At 37.8% G+C, this 18637-nt stretch overlaps 1 protein-coding gene across 3 annotated transcripts in view; it reads left to right on the top strand.

Moving 5' to 3' along the window:
- The first annotated feature begins 719 nt into the window (after positions 1 to 719).
- FANCL (FA complementation group L) overlaps positions 720 to 18637 on the top strand; it is a 32199-nt gene continuing 14281 nt past the window's right edge. For all 3 annotated transcript variants that reach the window (XM_050893366.1, XM_050893367.1, XM_050893368.1), the window contains exons 1-6: positions 720 to 812; positions 3928 to 3986; positions 4971 to 5031; positions 6095 to 6151; positions 7876 to 7973; positions 15287 to 15383. In XM_050893366.1, coding sequence (XP_050749323.1) covers positions 720 to 812; positions 3928 to 3986; positions 4971 to 5031; positions 6095 to 6151; positions 7876 to 7973; positions 15287 to 15383 — 465 coding nt within the window. The remainder of the gene's footprint in view (positions 813 to 3927; positions 3987 to 4970; positions 5032 to 6094; positions 6152 to 7875; positions 7974 to 15286; positions 15384 to 18637) is intronic.

Raw genomic sequence — 18637 nt, 5'->3', positions numbered from 1 at the left:
GGCAGAAACTGTCTCTCACTGTGTTTTGCGTGATGCTTAGCCTTAGTGATACGCAAAGTTTTAAGGCCTCCTGAAACATACATAATAAACCCCAAAAATTTTGTTTAAGGCTCTTTCCTCAGGCTTTCCCAAACACAGTGACTGTCAGGTCCTAGTGGCAGCCCACCCAGAAAAGTGAGGAAGGTTTTTACCCCAGCTTATCACCCTAAATATGTTGTGGCAGGAAACACTGCATGATTCCCAGAAGAGCAACATATGAATCGAGCCAGAAGTAACCCCTTGCCTTGCCTTGCCTTGGGTTGGGTTGGGTGGCACCGCAATCTGCTTGCCACAGCCGGCTGCGTATTAAGAGCCTTGCTCGACGGTCGAGGGCGCTTGTGCCCTCAGGACGTGCTAAAGCGTGAGGAAACTCTGGGGCTGGTCCGCAGATCGGCCCCCGGGAAGCGGTGCTCCTCAGAGTTCTAGAAGCTGCTCCTCGCCGCGAGAATCTCCACAGGACTGCCCGCCTCAGGTAACGGTCGGCACGCGCCCGCCCCAACGGCCGGCACCACCCCTCAGCTAACGGTCGGCACGCGCCCGCCCTAACGGCCGCGCTGCGCGCCCCTCCCTTCCCCTCAGGCGCGTGCGCCGGCTGCCGGCGGGGGCGGGGCCGGGGCCTCACCCGGCGGCGCGTCGGATTCGAACGGCCGTGCTGGGTGGGCGGGAAGCAGCGACGCGGTATGGCGGGCTCGGGGGCCTTGCTCCGCCAGTGCCCGCTGCTGGTGCCTCAGAACCGGGAGGGGACGGCCTACGAGGGTTTCGTCACCGCGCAGGTACCGGGGCCCGCGCGCCGCTTGGCCGACGGCCGTTACTCCTCGTCAGCCTCCTTCCCCCCCCCCCCCGCGCCCCACTCCCCCTAAGGCCTGCGCTCGCGGGCAGCCCCGTGACCGGGTCTGTGTGAGGTGGGAGCGCTTCCCGCCTCGCCCCTTGCTGGGGCCGGCAGCTTCCCGGCCGAGCCGGGAGCCGCCGGGTTTGTGAAGCAGGAAATGCCGGGGGAGTGTAGCGAGGCACCTCGGTTGGCGGTGCCTTCCTGCGCCCGGTTCCCTGCCGTGTGCCGTAAGGGTGCTGTGGAGAGGCGCCCGCGTCGCTGTCCCGCGGGTTTGCACTATTTGTGCACGCGGAATGGCTCTTCTTTTGGCGGCGCGGTCTCGCTGATGGCTTGTGGGCTGGATTTGTTGTGCTGGCAAATGTTTTCTTGGGGCAGATTCAATGTGCCTGCACTCTTGGCCTAGGGTAAAGGTTGAAGCAAATTGTGGGTATTTTCTTTTCACTTGTGTTTGTGAGGTTTCAGCTTAAGTAGCAGCTTCATCTTTCTGAGGATTTGGTAAATTGCAGCGCAGGGAGAAGAACAGCACCTAAGACAAGTTGAGAGTGGATGCTCTTAAACTAACTTTGCCATCAGAGGCACTATGCAGTGATGCTACAGCCGTGGCTCATTAAAATATCACACATGCACGTGCATGCAGACCACAGAAACAGCTTTTAACAGGTGTGTTTTCATTTAGAAATAGTGTGGGATTTTCTTCCTATAAAAATAAGTAAAAGTCAAAAGACATGGGCTGTGTCACACTTCCATTTTCAAAAATGTAGTTTTGCAGTCAAAATTCAGGAAGATTTTTGGTGACTCTCATATTCAACTTTCACAAGACATTTGTAAGCCTGTGTTCATATTTGCATTACTCTAACAGCTGCAACTTTTGAAATGCTCTGTGTCTTAGAATGCATCCTGGAGTTAATGGGGAGGTTAAGATGCGAGTGTGAACGTCTGTTCTCAGATGTGATTTTTTGATTAGGGCTAAGGCCATAACATAGCAAAGTCTGAGGTAATGCGCTTAATTTAAGCGTACAGTAAACATCAGCTTTGGAGGAGATTGGCACACCAGTTGCTTCCAATGGGCTATATTCAGCTCTGAAACAGGTATCTTGGTTTTGCTTGTGAGCATCACAGAAACACTGAGGTTGAAAGGAACCTCTGGAGGCCCTCTAGCAGGGTCAGCTGGAGCAGGTCGCTCAAGACCATGTCCAGTTGGGTTTTGAATATCTCCAAGCACAGAGACTGCGCAAGCTCTTGGTCAGCCTGTTCCAGCGTTTGATCACCCTCCCTGTTACAGAGTTTTTTTCATTGCATTTAGGTGAAATTTCCTGTATTTCAACTTGTACACATTGCCCCTCATCCTATTAGTGTTTGTCACTCAGAGTCTGGCTACACCTTCTTTAGTCCTCCTCCATCAGGTATTTGTACACACTGGCAAGATTGCACCTGAGCCTTCTTTTTTCCAGGCTAACTAGTCCCAGCTCCCTCAGTCTCTCCTCATATGAGAGATGTTTCAAGCTCTTAATCACCTTCATAGCTCTTCACTGGACTAACTCCAGTATGTCTGTGTCTGCCTCGTACTGGAGACCCAGCACTCCAGGTGTGCCTCACCAGTGCTGACCAGAGGGGAAGGATCACCCCCCTTGACCTGTTGGAAATGCTCTACCTAATCCAGCACATGAGGCTGTTGGCCACCTTTGCTGCAAGGGGTGCATTGTTGGCTCAGGGTCAACTTCATGTCCACAAGGACCGCCAGGTCCTTTTCTGCAGAGTTGCTCTCTAGCTGGTCAGCCACCAGCGTGTGCTGGTGCATGGGGTGAATCCTCTCCCAGTGCAAGACTTTGCACTTTTTTAAGTTCATGAGTTTCCTGTGAGCCCATTTCCTCAGCCTGTTGAGGTCCCTCTGAATGGTGGCACAATCACACGGTGTATCAACCACTCCCCTCAGTTTTGTATCCTCTGCCAACTTGCTGAGTGAGGATGCATCCTGTCCCATCATCCAGGTCACTAGTGAAGGTCAAATGATGTCAGCCCTAGGACTGACCCCTGGTGTGCACCATTAGTCAGGGGCCTCCCCCTGGACTTTGTCCTGCTGATCACAACCCTCTGAGCCCAGTGGTTCTGCAAGTTTTCAGTCTACCTCACTGCCAGCTTATCTCGTTCATCCTTCTTCAGTTTGTCTATGAGGATGTTATGGGAAACAGTATTCAAAGCCTTTCTGAAATTGAGATAAAGCATCCACTGTATCAGTCATCTAATCACAGGAGGAAATCTGGTTTTGTTATTACCTTCCTGCTGAAGAAATCTCAGAATATGCAGACATTATTCAAGGTATGCTGAGCTGGAACAGAGTCTGGAATAAAAGTTTTGAGGTGAGTTAACTGCCCTCTTTGCTTCAGGGAGGAGTTAAACCTGCTTGCACACCTTCTTTGTTTCGGTTTTATTTTGACCATCCCATAAGAAAGTAGAAGGAGCATCACAAATAGGGACAATTACTGAAAATACAAGTAGGTAGCATTTAGGAACTGCCCCATATGGATTGCGCTAACAGGAAAAAAAATTACATTCAGGTACTTGGGACTGGTTTTGTTTACAGTTTCTAAAACCTTGCTGAAACGTGTTGTGGATCAGTGCCCAAGTTCCTTTTTAGTGTAGTTCTTTTATGATAAGAGTCTGTTTTGACTTTTACTTGAGTTGAAGACAGACTTTCATGTACTTCAGCATGACTTGGATTAAATTGTATTTCATGTTTTTGTCCAGATTTGGATAATGTTTATTTTTCTTCTGAAAGGTGTTATTTTTGCTTTATGAAACGTGATGCACTGAAGAGTTTTTACTGAATACTGTGAGTTAGAGATCAAGAGTATTTCAACTTCAGAATTAAAATCAGCATTATTTCTACCTGTCACTCATGCTGCTTTTTTTCCTAAATAAAGAAATTCTGAATAATATTCCTGAAAGTTAGATAAGACAAACTTTCTTTCTTAGTAGCTGATCTTATGGGGAATACTTCCCACAAGTGTCTGGTGTTTTTCTTTGCTGACCTTCCTATTAACTAAATGTTTATTTTCAAGGGTAGAGACTTCCATGTCAGGATACTGTTACCAATGGATTTTCAACTGAAAAATGCAAGGTAAGATAGTTTTATGAAAGCAATTTGTAAGTGTATGTAACAAAAGTTTATTTTGATAAAAGCAATGATGGATATGCATATGAATTATTCTTTTTTCCAATATCAGTGTTGGTAATTAAGTCTTACTGGTTTCAACTTACCCTTGAAACAAAATTGTACAGCATCAGTGTTAATAAACGCTGACAATAAACATTGCCTATATCAAAATATTTTGTTGTTAATTAACTTTGAAACCTGTTGTAATTAATTGGTTGTATTTATATGTAAATCAAGGTACTTGGAAAAAATGTTCATTTAAATCAGATTATTTATATGTCACCATTTGGGAAACAGAAAATTCAGCGCAAAGTTGTAAATTTAAGCAATTATGCACTTGATGGTTAGCATAGCTTTTTTAACTTAATTTTCTCTTTCCTCTTAATACATATTAATTTGCATTACCCAACTTTTCTTTAAAAGCTCTGTTCTTATTACTGTGAGTGTTTATCATAGTAATATGGAGGGGTGTGTGCTTATTGTGTGTATGCACACATACATGGATTAGTCTTTAACGTTGTATTCCATACTTCTGCCTAGGCCAGCCTGCTCTGAACTGTGAACAGATGTGGTATTCAATAGCTTTATTACATTCTAGGTTGGATACTTAAAACTGCATTATAGGTAACTTTGACATTTTCAGGATATCGTTTTTAAATATTGGTATATTTTATGAAGTCATATTAGCTTGCAAGAATTATGTTGTTGTTTTCGGCAAAGAACAGGCTTTCGTGGGTAAATGCTTAATTTTTAATGGGCTTTGGGATAGTGACATTTGAAAGTTTTAAATAACTTTGAATATGAAGCTCAAAGAAATTTTGAAGTATTGTTTACTTCCTTTGTGTTTTTGAAGAAAAACTTTTATGTTGTTGTGTAGCGGACTTTCTGATCTCTTCTAAAAATCATGTACTATGAATTTAAAATTTATACAAAATACTATTTGTCTAGGATAGAGTGTAGCTGGCACCTAAAGAAGATACTGCATGGATATCGGCATATTTTAAAGCAGGTATACAACTTTTAAAACCATTTCTGTTAAATGTATGTTTATAATAATTCTGAAAAGCTTATACTCACCTACTCTAAAAGTGTTAAAGAACTCGCATTGTATAGCCAAGATTTATTTTGAAATGCTTGAGGATTTGCAGGTCAATCTAAAGAGAGATGGATAGAACTTAGTAAATATTTATTTTTATTCAAGCTTTATTTTTTTGAAGATAGAACAATTTTTAATGAATGGCTGCTGACATTTTACTGGAAATTTTTCTTTAATCTCTCAATTAGAAACAGATTTTGTTTTTTCCTTTTTTGTATATTTATTTTTTACAAACTGTTCCTAATGCAAAGAAGAGAATTCACATTAATTATTGATAGATCTAGCTCATTCTGTGTTGTAGACAGTCAAGGAATCTAAGTTAAACGTCCCTATCCAGAAGAAACTTTGGAGGAAGGATACAACAACCCTGCAGTCAGGAAGAATATTTTGTTTCTAAGAAGGCATCTTTGCCACATGTGCTAGTTGAGACACTGTATCTCGTGGACTGTGCACCCCTTTGGTTACTCCCAATTCACAACCCTTGTTCTACAAAGATACAGAGCTGAGGAAACGGAAGTGTAAATGTGTACCACGTCTGAACATAGACAGGGTTCCTTAATCATGTACAGCATCTAAAAGCAGAGGGGTCTGGAGAGTGCCTAAAGGAAATGGTTACATTTTGGAATGTAAATGGAATACAAATGGAAACATTTTTGAGTGATTCTAAAGCTTCTGTTCTCATTGGTGAAGACTAAAGTCTTCATAAATGTCTTCATAAATACATAAAGTGTAAAGTCTTCATAAACTATGTGGATGTGTAATGTGACATGATGTGATGAAGGTGATGGTTAATTTTCAGTAAAGTTTCCTGTACTCTGGGAGATTTGTTCTGTAATTGAAGTATTTAAACATGGTATACGGTTGAGGTTTTTTATGTTAGTTGGTTTGACAATACTAGGAAAATAGTTAGACTGAAATTGTTTACCCCTAAAAGTTACGAGTTGAAGAAAATGAACTGATACTGTGTTCCCTCCAGAGGTTGCACAGCTGTCCAGATCTTGTCAGTTTTATGGTGGAGCTGAAAACTATTTTGGTAAGTGACAGAATATATATGTGGGAGATGGGAAGTTCTTATAGCTTTGGTTTTCACTTTCAGTTTTTTACAGTTTACTGTTTGATAGATGGATTTACAGTTGTTTTTTTTTTTTAAGAAGAGCTGATTTTGTATGTATGCTGTTAATGTAATATTTGTATAAATACCTTTTAGGATTTTAAGTGACTATACTCTTTGGAAATAGGAGTGTTACAGAAAAATTAAAATCCCAGCAAGGGATCTCAGTATAGAGCCATCCTCTTTACAATGATTTTCTTGGAATTCCTGGTATTGTCCAGATGGTAAAGGCGCCTTATAATCATACAAAGGATTACACAGTCAGTGGATTTCTGAAGGTGCTTTCACCTGTGTGACAACTTGACCAATAAATGCAGAAAACTTTTTTTTATAATTCAGAGACTGCTGTTTTGTTTTGTTTTGTTCTGTTTTTTTTTTTAAAGTTTTTCTAATCTGGGATTGAAGAGTAGCAAAGTCTTTAGTTAACAACATGAAACTGACAATTTCTTGTCTGTTAGTAAAACATTATTCTATGAGCATTCTTGGCAAAGAATACTTGCATACAACCTATGTAATTTAGAAATAAAACACAGTAAGTATTCTTCAAAACAGCAACAAAAATACCCTCCTGGTATTACACTACTGCTCTATGCCGGGAATGCCTTTCGTCAGTATTGGTTCAATACCTGCCAAACTGGATTACACTAAACCAGGCAAAGGCGCTTGGATAGGACTGAATAAGAATGTCTACATGTGGCTATTTTGGAATATTTCACAATAGTTATTCCAATCTATTTGCCTGGATACACAAGCACTCAGAAAATGAGAATGCAATGAAAGTATAATTCATTCAAAATAGTAAAATAGTGATCCTCAGTGCCGATAGTAAAAACAACAGAAAACACTGTGGGAGAACTGGGCAGAAATGATTGTTATACTGATCTTATTATTAATTCTATTTATTATTTCTTTTATTTAAATTTCTTTTATTTTAAATTATTAATAATTTTATTATAAATTTCATTTATTTATTTGTCCTGCAAGCATAATTTTAACTTAAGTACACTTTTAAAGAACAAGTAGCACAACACGAATGTGGAACATATGGTTTTTTTGTTTTTCTCTGTAACGTAGCGTTACCTTTTTGATAAAAATTTCTTCTTGAGGCATTACGACATACTTGATGAATGTCTGTACCAAAACTTACTCTTTGGGATCCTATGATGTTAAAACTGAGAAATTGACTTTTTGATTTTTTTTTTAATTGCTATATAAAGTTGTATATCGCTACTTAAAAATAATATGGGGGATTTCATATATGTGTTGTCTTTTCTGGCTGTGGAGCCCAGGAGACAGCTGTGGGCTTAATAGAACTTTCTTTTGAAATGTTCTTTCAGTCAAGATGCTTGACTTCAAATTTATTAGCTGGAAAAGAGGCACATTTGATATTTGCATCTGAAGACTATGTTGTCAACATCTGTGGGGTTTTTTTAAATTGCAGATGTTTTCATTACCAGTATCTGAAGTAATTTACCAAACAGCTTCTTTGTCTGCTTTAGCTGCAGGCTATAACAAAACAAATGCAGTGTACAGTTAATTTTACATAAGCTTAATATTTTTGAATGAATTGCAAAAACCACATGACTAAATAGATGCAAAAATATTGAAATCTCTCTTAATGATGTTTTTAATGTTCTTTTAAACAGGAAATTGCTTTAAAGAATACACAAGACCTGCATATACCACGGCCGCCAGAATACTACTCCTGTCTTGTCAGAGATCTAGAAATATTGGGTTGGAATAAGTATGTTTATTTTATTTCTTAACAGACATTATCTTTAGAATATCTGTTCTTCTTTTGTATTTGTGAGTTGAACATATCAACAGTTGTTCTGTTAATTTATCCTGTTCAGAAACTGGTTTTGCTTTAAAAACTCTGCTGCTTTGGTTTTAATTTAAAAAAAACCAACAAACCTGTATCAACTGAAGGTATATTTTCAGTCTCACATAGCTGAGCTGAAAGGTGAGATGCTACTACTAAGAAATCAGTTCTTCTTTGACCTAGAAACTATTGGCATAGTAAACATATTTAACACAACTTTTATAGTTCTCCTTTTTCTTCCTTCTTTTCCCTACTTTGTACAGCTTTTTTTGACTATTCCCATATGCTATGGTTGATCATCGTGTACCTTCATGCTTTCATAAAAACAGTTCGTACATTTTTTAGAACTAGAATAATTATTTTTAAAGAAGAGTTCTATCATGCTCTCCACAGCACAAGGATCTCCTTAGACAAAGGAATAACATAGTTAATCCACAGAAAGGTAAATCTATAAAAGAGATATGTGAGTGGAGGGGAGAATTTGGAAAGCTGTAAATCCAGAACTTCAAAACAGCCAGCTCTTTGCAACGCCCACAGAGAGAAACTTATATATATTTTTTGCTGCCCAGATGGGTTCAAACAGTGATGAGGGCTATTGAAAAGCATTCCTTAGTCTCCAAAAATTGTGCAAGCAGACCATGTTTGAGGGAGCAGGGGGGCATTTCCAAGTGGGAAAAAAGTTGGTTACTGCACAAGGAGAGTATAAACTGTGTCGCCTGAGGATGGAGGCTCAGTGCACCCAAGAACATAGTTTCACGTATGTGCTGTACTATAAATTGAGTATCTGTGGAACAAGAAGTGACAGTTCAGGTCGTCTTGTGGGGGAAGGAGAACTAGAAATGAATCTTTTCACCCCAACTAAAATGGTTGGTTTAATACCGTGGGAAAGAATGTCACATTAGCAAAGGATATTTGACTTTGTTGAGGAATGAAATGTACACATAGCTTCCTCTGGGTGCCTTCTCATTAGGGTCTTGAATGAGTGCAAACAGATTATATTAGTCACAGTCCCATATACTCGCAGATCAGCTCATAGAACAAATTTAATTTCATCCTCCTACAGAGGAAAACAAGGTTGTTCTCATACCTCCTATAGAAACCTGAAGGAACACACAGTTTTGATCAAGTACACAAGGACCATGTGGAAATCTTTCAGAAATCTGCAAAGCTTCCTGTTTTGCAGACTTTTACTTGAAAGGCTTTATCTGCCATCAGCTGGGCCACCACTGGCAAGTTCTCTGATACTGCGTCTTTTACTCCTCCAGCAGAGAGCCTGGAATGGACCGATTTCTATCCTTTCCCCTAGAACCTCCAGGAGACCTCTATGGGGTTGAAGAAGGTAGTTGTTTCTGTGTAGGGAGGCATTAAGGAAATATATTTGAAGGCTGTCTTTAACTAATATTATGCAATTAATCTCACAGTGCCTTCTTTCAAGGGGTTAAGACGAAAGATTTTGTAGGCTGTTGAGTTTTGGATGAGAAGCTACTTTTTAGTTTCAGTAAAATGAAAGTTAAAAAAAAGTCTACATTTGTAGTTTTCAACACGACAAATCTACTTTTACCTTGGTGTTGGATGGTAAGTTAACTTCAACAAATGTTTATTTTGCTAAATGAAATAAAGAAGCCTTGCGTTTAAGAATAGTTTTGAGTTTTGTCATTTGACTTGTATATAAATAAATAACATGTGATTAACATTAAGTAGGAATTTGCTTTGAAGGCCCACTTTTATTTAAAGATTTAAAACATCCTTGTTAAATCAGCTGAAGGTTTTTCAGTGGTTTCCATTAAGTATGTAGCTGTGCCAGCTAATAACATACTCTAGTCAAATTTCTCAGACCCAGGTCTGAGAATATTAGTTAAAACTTCCTAAACATGTGGGAAGTAAATTTTGAATCATGCCTGCTGTCCCAAAATGAAAAAAAAAAACCCACCAACCTTCAAAAAGCCCATGCCAGCAAAACAGACACTGACATACAATAAATATACTTTAAAGATATAAATATATAAAATGTACTATATTTATAATTAGATATATAAATATAGTATGTAGCTAAATATACTAAAAATACACTTTGAAAATACAATTTAGTAGCTTATCTCAAAACTGATATTTCTTCTGACTTGCTATACATACAAAACATCCAGTGGTTTATTATTAAAAAGCACATTAGTGTTTTATCAGAGAGCATGCTTCCAGGGCAGAATTTGACCTGATTTTTAGGCAAAGATGGTCTTCATGTAGACACACAACTTATGCTGTGCTTTTGTCCAGTGTGGTCATGTAATTCAGTAAACATACACCTTTTGATTGACTTACGTTACAGATAAAGTCTCTATTTGATTGGGGTTTTTTGGTTGGGGCAGTCAATCATTAATCAAAGGGCTAGGCTGTACATAGAAGATCATATCTGGTTTACTATGAGTTGGAAGGAGAATAACGTAGAGAGGTGATTTGAAGTACATTAGTAAGTTACACCTCTAATTTTAGTGTGCTTTTAACAGTATAATGAACTACTAAGAAGGCCTCTTAACCTAGACTGATTTTGAGTTGCAGGTGATGCATATTTGCATGTTAGTTAAAAACATCCTGGTGTGGTCTTTCAGCACAAAACTAAGCCTGCATTTAGTACTGGCAGTAAGGATCAATCACTGCTCACACCTTGAGAAGCCTCCAGCTTTATTTATCAGGATTTTTTTTAGAAAAGAACTGGCTTGTTGTGGACCCTAGATTTAGGTTTTCCTAGTGAGTTTTGGGTTATGCTGGAAGCTGACTGCATCCAAATCCAACTGAAAAACTGAAGGATATTTTGTTTGAAAGAGAATCAAGGCAATAGGCTATGGTTCCTTTACCTCTGAAGTGAGTTAAGAAGCTCTCAGGTATGGCACAAATTTAGTGTGTTCTAATGGCTTTCACCTAAGGAATATGTGAAGTTTCTCAGAAACAAATCGAAGACGTTATCTGCAATGATCTTACACCTCTTTCTTCCTAAACCACTGAAAGTACAAACAGTAATGAAGATTGCAAATGGGCAGGCTGCTGTGGTTAGATATAATTACTTTCTCTGTGATACAGAAAACTTGATTTTTTGACCTAATTTAGGTGTGGGGGAGGGTGAATATGCTTTCATATTCAAATATTTGTACACAAAAGTCACAGTTCAACAGGTTATAAAATTGTACCAAATTTCCAACACTAAGTGCTGTCCTGACAGCTGAGGAGTTCAAAGGAGGATACTTCCTTCATTTTAAGAGCATGGAAGATTACCAGCACAAACCTAATGAGCTGAGGTGGGAGAGAGTACACATGTAGTAGTATTAAGCTATAGGAAAGGCTCTTCTAATACTATCTCATAATCTCGCTAGCTGATTCAATGACAATGTCTTGGGAAGGTAAATTATTGACTATAAAACATTTGTAGGACTCTTATCACCCTCCTGTGGATTCATAAAGGTTGCTAGTATCTTGTAAGTCCATGGTGTGAGTCATGAGCTCTCAAGTCTCAATGCATTTCTGCTTCATACTTGCCAAGTTTTTTCATAGAAAGTATCTTCTCCTCTTGCTTTCTCCATTTCCAAAGGAATCTTGCCTTGTCATGTGCTCTCAGTCATTTGTGTGTTATGCTGAGTTACAGTACTTCAGAGATTTAACTGAGGCTTTCCATGTTTATGGTCATTCAATTTTTTTCTATGTGATAAAATGATGGAGCCTACAGAGGAATAAAGGTTTGTATAACTGAAATATCACCTGTGTAAACAAGTCCTTATTTGATTATACAATCACATGAAGAAGTTCATATGACTTTTACAGTGTTGCCCAACTTTCTCCAGTCCTACAGAACTGACCCTTTCATCTCTTCTTAACCAAAGAATGGTAGAGTGATGTTACAGAACAGGTAGCCACAAAGCTACTGAGTTCCTTTTTTCTATCCTAAATGGAAAATTGAATCCTCCTTCATTCCCTGGAGGCAGTTTACTGTTTTACATTCTGTTGAGAAGAAGGAAGGCTAGCTATGAATTTTCATTCTGGGCATTCTTCAACCCTGTATGCCCCTTGTCTGAGGAGGTTTTTACTCTTCGGTGTTCCTGTTCATGAAAAAGTTTGAAAGGGAAGAGAACGTTTTACTGGAAAACCTCTGAGTACTTGCTTTGTAATGAATAATACTTAAAAGGTGTTGTGTTGCTTAGCTTGAATAGTTGTCATCTACTAGTGGCTAGTTGTTGAAGTCAAAATTAAATAAAAGTCGTAAGAATTTCCAGATTGGTTCGGATTGTAGTGGTGCTTTATAGCAGTGATGATCTACATTTTTTTACGGGTTTTTTCAGTTGTCTCCAAGCTCAGTGAAAATCACATTTTAAACTGGTTTTAAAAGATACTTTAAATATGAATTCTAAAACTAAAAATATCTTAAAAATTGAATAACGGACAGAACTTGAAAATCATTTTATGATGTATTCCTCTATACGTAATTAAACAGGTAGCCATTATTGGTGCTCTTAGCACCTTTTCCAAATGCTTACTTTTTTTTTTAAAGTTTGTCTACTTTACACTGTCAATAAAAATGAATGCGAAGGTTCTTTACAAATATGATTGAACGTAATCATATTGTCACTATATTTTTAATATAATGGTGTGCATATATTTATATTTTAAATTTATAAATAGGTACACACATGTATATGTGTTTATTTTAGAGGCTGTCAGTTTGTTAAACTAATTGTAAAAATACTGAACCCTTAAGGATTTCAGAAATAAATTTTAAGATATGTATGTCCACTGCTATCTAAGAAATAAAACCAATTTTTTAATCTTGTTCCCTCCCACCCTGTATAGAGTAAGGAACTGCAAAAATGTTTGATTTTAAACTAAAATAATCCATACCTTTCTGGCATCTCAAGAATGAAGTGGTCCAAACAAGATGACTGTCAGAACAGGTAATTTTAAATCCTAAACACTTTGACAGCATCCCTTTAATTTTTCTGTTCTCTTTTGCTATCTAACCTCACAGTGCATTGATGCAGGCACCAGTTGTGCTTTGTTTTGGACACTGCTATATATTTTATTGCAGTAACCATTCTGTGCCTTAGCTGCTGGTTTAGGATTTCCCCACCCCAGGCAACAGTAGATGGGCGGGTAGGATATAGGTAGTTTCTTATCTTTGTAAAACTTTGTCATATAATTTTGAGGTAAAGTTGGAACGAAGCAGGAGTAATGATTTTTTTTCCAATAAGAGTGTCCTGGTTTCGGCTGGGACAGAGTTAATTTCTTCTTAGTAGCTGGTACAGTGCTGTGTTTTGGATTTAGTGTGAGAATGATGTTGATAACACGCTGATGTTTTAGTTGTTGCTAAGTAGCGCTTATCTTAAGCCAAGGACTTTTCAGTTTCCCATGCTCTGCCAGCAAGCAGGTGTGCAAGAAGCTGGGAGGGAGCAGAGCCGGGGCAGCTGACCTGAACTAGCCAAAGGGGTATTCCATACCTTGGAACGTCATGCCCAGTATATAAACTGGGGGGAGTTGGCCGGGAGGTGCGGATCGCGGCTCTGGCATCGATCAGTGGGTGGTGAGCAATTGCATTGTGCATCACTGGGTTTTTTTCGTGTGTGTGTGTGTCGCCCCTTTTTTTTGTTATATTCCTTTTCATTACTATTAGTAGTAGTAGTGTTAGTATTATTATATTTCATTATTACTATTGTTAGTATTATATTTTACTTTAGTTATTAAACTGTTCTTATCTCAACCCACGAGTTCTGCCTTCTTTCCCGATTCTCCTCCCCATCCCACCAGGAGCAGGGGGAGGGAGACGGGGAGCAAGGGAGCGGCTGCGTGGTGCTTGGCTTCTGACTGGGGTTAAACCACGACAAAGAGGAAGAATGCTCTAATTCTTTCTAAATAGAGTTTAATGGACTGCAGTTGAATTACACTTTTATCATGACTTGTATTTCTTTCAACTGTTGTGGAGAAAAGGAGTGTCAAAATACTCCCAGGAATCTGTAGGACTATTTAATATTGCATTAAAATTAATCAGCATTAAACATTAAATAATATATCGCTTTCCCTACTTACTACCACTACTGCTTTTTCCATCTGTATTTTTCAGTTCCTTCATATTGAGGCTATGTCCTTTATGTAGACTGTTTTCTTTTCTTCTTTTCACTTCCTTCCTAGGAATGTGCACACCCTTTGGTGTATGTCTACTTTTTCTTGTACAGGCTTCTACAACTCCGTTGCCAGTTTCACTTGAAAGAGAACCGTTTTTCCCAGCATGCTGGCTCGAGTGACTGGGGCTAGTACGTAGTGGTTTAAATAAAAAAAAAAATGTTACTTAGGCCAGCAAGCAGATGCTTTCTTTGAACTCTGATAGGCCTTTCCATCAGTCTAGGTGGTGAGTTGTATAATCATCTTGGACTGCTTTTTATCTTTACACAAGAATGACGTAGTAAAAATGCCGAAATATCCACAGGCCCAGTTCACTGGTAAATATATGGAGAAGTCTGAACCTTTTTGGCAGTTGTTGAAGCTACTCAGCAGAACATATTTCTAGAGAACAATGTATTTTACAATTGTATTCATCTTCATTGTTGTGGGAAGCACAAATCAGTGACATCTTAAGCAAAGAGTCAGTTATTATGTCAGAAGTTTTAAAACTTATTTACATTTAGTATGTACTTGCTACTTGCTTGGGTGCATGTATACTGTGTAAAACTGTCGTGAAACGAAGGCAAATCATCATAAATAACTCATTTTGTACCTGTTTGTGTACTATTTTCTGCAGAAAATCAATTTCAGAATATGAACCAATATCCACTGAATTTTCCACAATAATAGTATTGATAATAAAAGAGAACTTCATTGAAGAGAAAAGCAAATCAAGAGCATAAAAGTCTCATACAGTAAGAAACTGCAGAAATGGATCAAAGATTTGACAGGAAGTTTAATGTGTACATAAGTAGAGGCTGACAGGAACATGCTGTGTGTGTCAAAGGTTCCAGTGATGGAAAACTGAAACACAGTGCTCACTGACCACAGCGTGAGCCTTGACACACATTGTAAATAACCCAAAGATATATGACTGCATTAAGCAGTAGACTGGTGTATTAACAGCAGTAAATCTAGAACAGCAGAAATGGTTGGCATATAGACTTCCTCTGATTAATATTTGTAACAGACTAATAAGAGTATTGCAGACATTTCAAACTGTACTTCTTACAACGCTGTTAGAGTTTTCTTTTCCATTTCAGAGTCGCATATGTGGATTCTGGTCTTACCACAATCATGCTAAAAGCTGAAGACTCTTGTGGTCGACAGCATCTCATCACTCTGAAGTTAAATGCAAAGGTGAATTTATGTGGGAGAAAATATTTTAAGACTTCCTTGAAATAAATGGATTTTTGTTCATTTGTAAGGATTTTGGAGAGTTGGCTTGTTTGTTAGTATGTCTGTTCTGCAATATAATTGGGGGGGGGGGTGTTTGAGAAATCTTTTTATAGAGAGTTTGCAGTCTTTAACTATATTTAAAATTAATATTGCATTATGGTTATTTGTAAGAATCTTTTCATATGAAACTGCATCACATGAAAAGCACTTTATGATATTGCAGTTATTTTACTGGATTACAGACAAAGCCATCTGGAAGACTTTCATTCATTATCACTCCATCCAGAGACTATGCATATAACAAGAATTAGAGGATGTTGGGTTGCTTCTTTAGCAAGTCTTACTGTTAAAGCTATAGATATAAAGATTTATGAAAAACTGACTAAAGAAGTGAGTTCCTTATGTTAAAAAAATTATTTCTTTTTAGTCTAAATAATTGGCTGATTTTCACAGTGCTTGCAAAGCAAATCCATGGCGTGTGCGGAAGCAGAAAAATTTTAATTCTTCCTGGTACTTAGAACTGAACTCAAATTGCAATGTTTCTTCATAGAATTTCTCATTTCAAGGCATAAATCTCTTATCAGAAACTATGACTATCCAGGCTGTATGGTGACAATTGTATGGTAATAGCTGTTGTCTTCAGAAAATCAGCCTAGGGGGGAAAAGTGGATCCAGAAGCGTCTAAATGTTGTTGTTTGGGACTATCCTTGGTCCATCATCTGGAGTAATAATCTTGAAGGGATGAGGAGTGGGCATGGTATTGTAAGATTAAATTTCACCTTCACAGACAGCCTATATTCCTTTAAATACCAGGAGTTTTTTAGTTTTACATAAGACAAGCTAATTTTACCTTAGAAGGGAAAAAGGAGCCTGTGGAAAAAGTAGTTTGGGAATTGAGGTTGCTAAAGTGGATTTTAAAAAAAGAGTAAAACTATCCTACATGCACAGAGTAATGAATGCATAATTAATTTGCTAGTCAGTCCATTATTAAACGCGTTGACAGAAAAAATATATCAGGAAGTACAATTATGGTCTATTTAACATGCGAGGAGAGTAACCAGACTGTATTGTCATGGTTTATAAGGGAGCTGCTATCCCATACTTAGTATGACACTAGAAATCAAGTGCAGCCGGTTGCCCCTAAGTTTTTTCTTGATTTTATGGCAACTGGAGTAAAGTATTTTAACTATTTGGAAGTATAAAAGTGCAGGAAAAAAAAAAATACAGTGCAATACCCATTTTTACCAAGCAGCTACCCTGGTCAAACACTATTACGCTTATGCATTGGCTGGTTCTGTTTAGCCTTAACTTATCACAGTACTGTAAGGGGAATCGAGATTACTGTTTTCTGTTCTTGTAAAAACTTGTGTATTTTCTTTATAGTAATAAAATATCTGAAGTTGAGACTCTGTCTAACAACTAAGGCTATAGTGTAATAAAGAGACTAGATTATCCAATTTGTGTATTGTAACAAGTTATCATCAATCTTTTTTTCTTTTTTTTTTTTTTTTTTTCCTCCAAGTGGTTGTTATGATGAAGGATCAATTGCTTGTCCTTTTTAAACCATGTCTGGCATTTAAACTTGCCTCAAGAGAAAATTTATATGTGAAACGTGGTTTTGGTGACATGGGGATTTGATTTTCCTTCATATACATATCTAATATATTTGAAAAGACTTTGCTGAAGTATTTTTTGAAAGGATTTCTTTTGATAACCTGCTTTAATAAAAGTATGCTTATTTTTGTTATGCTGTTTCTTTGGTTAAGGTTAGTATGTGAGCTAAACCTCTCCTCCCCAGCATATATTGCTGGCTTTTGTCTGTATTCTGGCAGATAGGTTTGTTCAGCCTTGTCCTCATGGATGCCATACAGTGAAATGAGTTTATGAGCCTGCCAACAATGTTTTCAGGAAGAAAGTCTTCGATAAGTGATTTAGTAAATTCTTTTTCGTAAAGTTATCATGTGTATTCAGGTAATCCCCTAAATATTCCTTTGCTGTCATTCTTAATGGTTTGGATGTGTTTTGAGGACTTTTCCTTAATGCATTGTCAAATACTTCCACCTATTATCCTTGTCTTAATGTGCTTTGTGTTAGGAACTGTCCTTTCAAAACACTTGCTCTCTATAAACTGCACTTGTAAAGTGTCTAGGAAACTTGGGGTGATCAGTTTAAAACTGGAAGAATTGAGAATGGTCATATAGTTAGGTACGTTAGCCAAATCACATGCTACACAATTTTGACTTTTGTAAATGATTAGGCTTAAACCTCATAAGAGGATATATTGTTTAACGCTCAGTTAACATTTTGTGAAATAGTTTTCCGATTTATTTGGTTGAAAATGCCTGGTCCAGAAATCTTTATCCATTCACAATTTAAATAAATGACTGGAGAAGTTTTCTGAAAACAAAACATGCATCTTTGCAAGTATAGAACCAAATACATTGGGTTTTATTTATCAGATTTCATTTTGTATTGCATGAGAAGTGGGTTGGGTGCTTGCCATTTCAGATTGCAAGAATTCAAATAGGCCACTGCAAGAATTTGCATGCCATGTAGTAATCAAGATGCTTTGGTAATGAGCTGAATGATTTGGCAAGGGTTGTGAAAATACTTTTTCTAGCTAAAGTTAGCTGCATGCTCAAAAATACAACATAAATATTTTGTTTAGCAATTGCTTAAATTGTTCTAAAGAATAATAGGATGATTTCTGACATATACATTTGAATGTAACTGTAATAACATGATGTCATTGATATGCTCTGGTATAGTATTTTAAAATACTATCTCCTGGGGAATCACTCACCTTATTTTATATAGGATTTCACTCTGCAAGGTCTAAAAACATTATGTACATACGTACAGAATCATTGTTGCGTAGTTCTTGGCAATTATCTGGTGCACAATACAATACTGTGCTCTTAAAGAAAATTTTACTAAAAATGCAGGGGAAAAGTGCTGTAGGTTTTTTGTTTGGTTTTTTTTTTTAAGTAATATAAAGTTAGTAGAATCTGTTTGCAAGCACTTGTTCAAAGGCACCCTACAAAAGACTGCATAAAATGAATTTACTTAGCAAGAAAGTAAACACATAATTGGCTAGTGCTGCTGGGATTTAAATGAGGTAGTCCTAAAACCAATCCTACAGAAAAATTGTTCTGACTTAGTTTGTTCTAGGCATACTTTTATACATTAAAAACAAGTTTATTTCTATGCAAGCA

This window comes from Gymnogyps californianus, chromosome 3, assembly GCF_018139145.2.
Source record: "Gymnogyps californianus isolate 813 chromosome 3, ASM1813914v2, whole genome shotgun sequence".
NCBI classification, from domain to species: Eukaryota; Metazoa; Chordata; class Aves; order Accipitriformes; family Cathartidae; genus Gymnogyps; species Gymnogyps californianus.
Note: the sequence above shows the minus strand (reverse complement) of the source record. Positions and strands in the feature narration are given on the sequence as shown.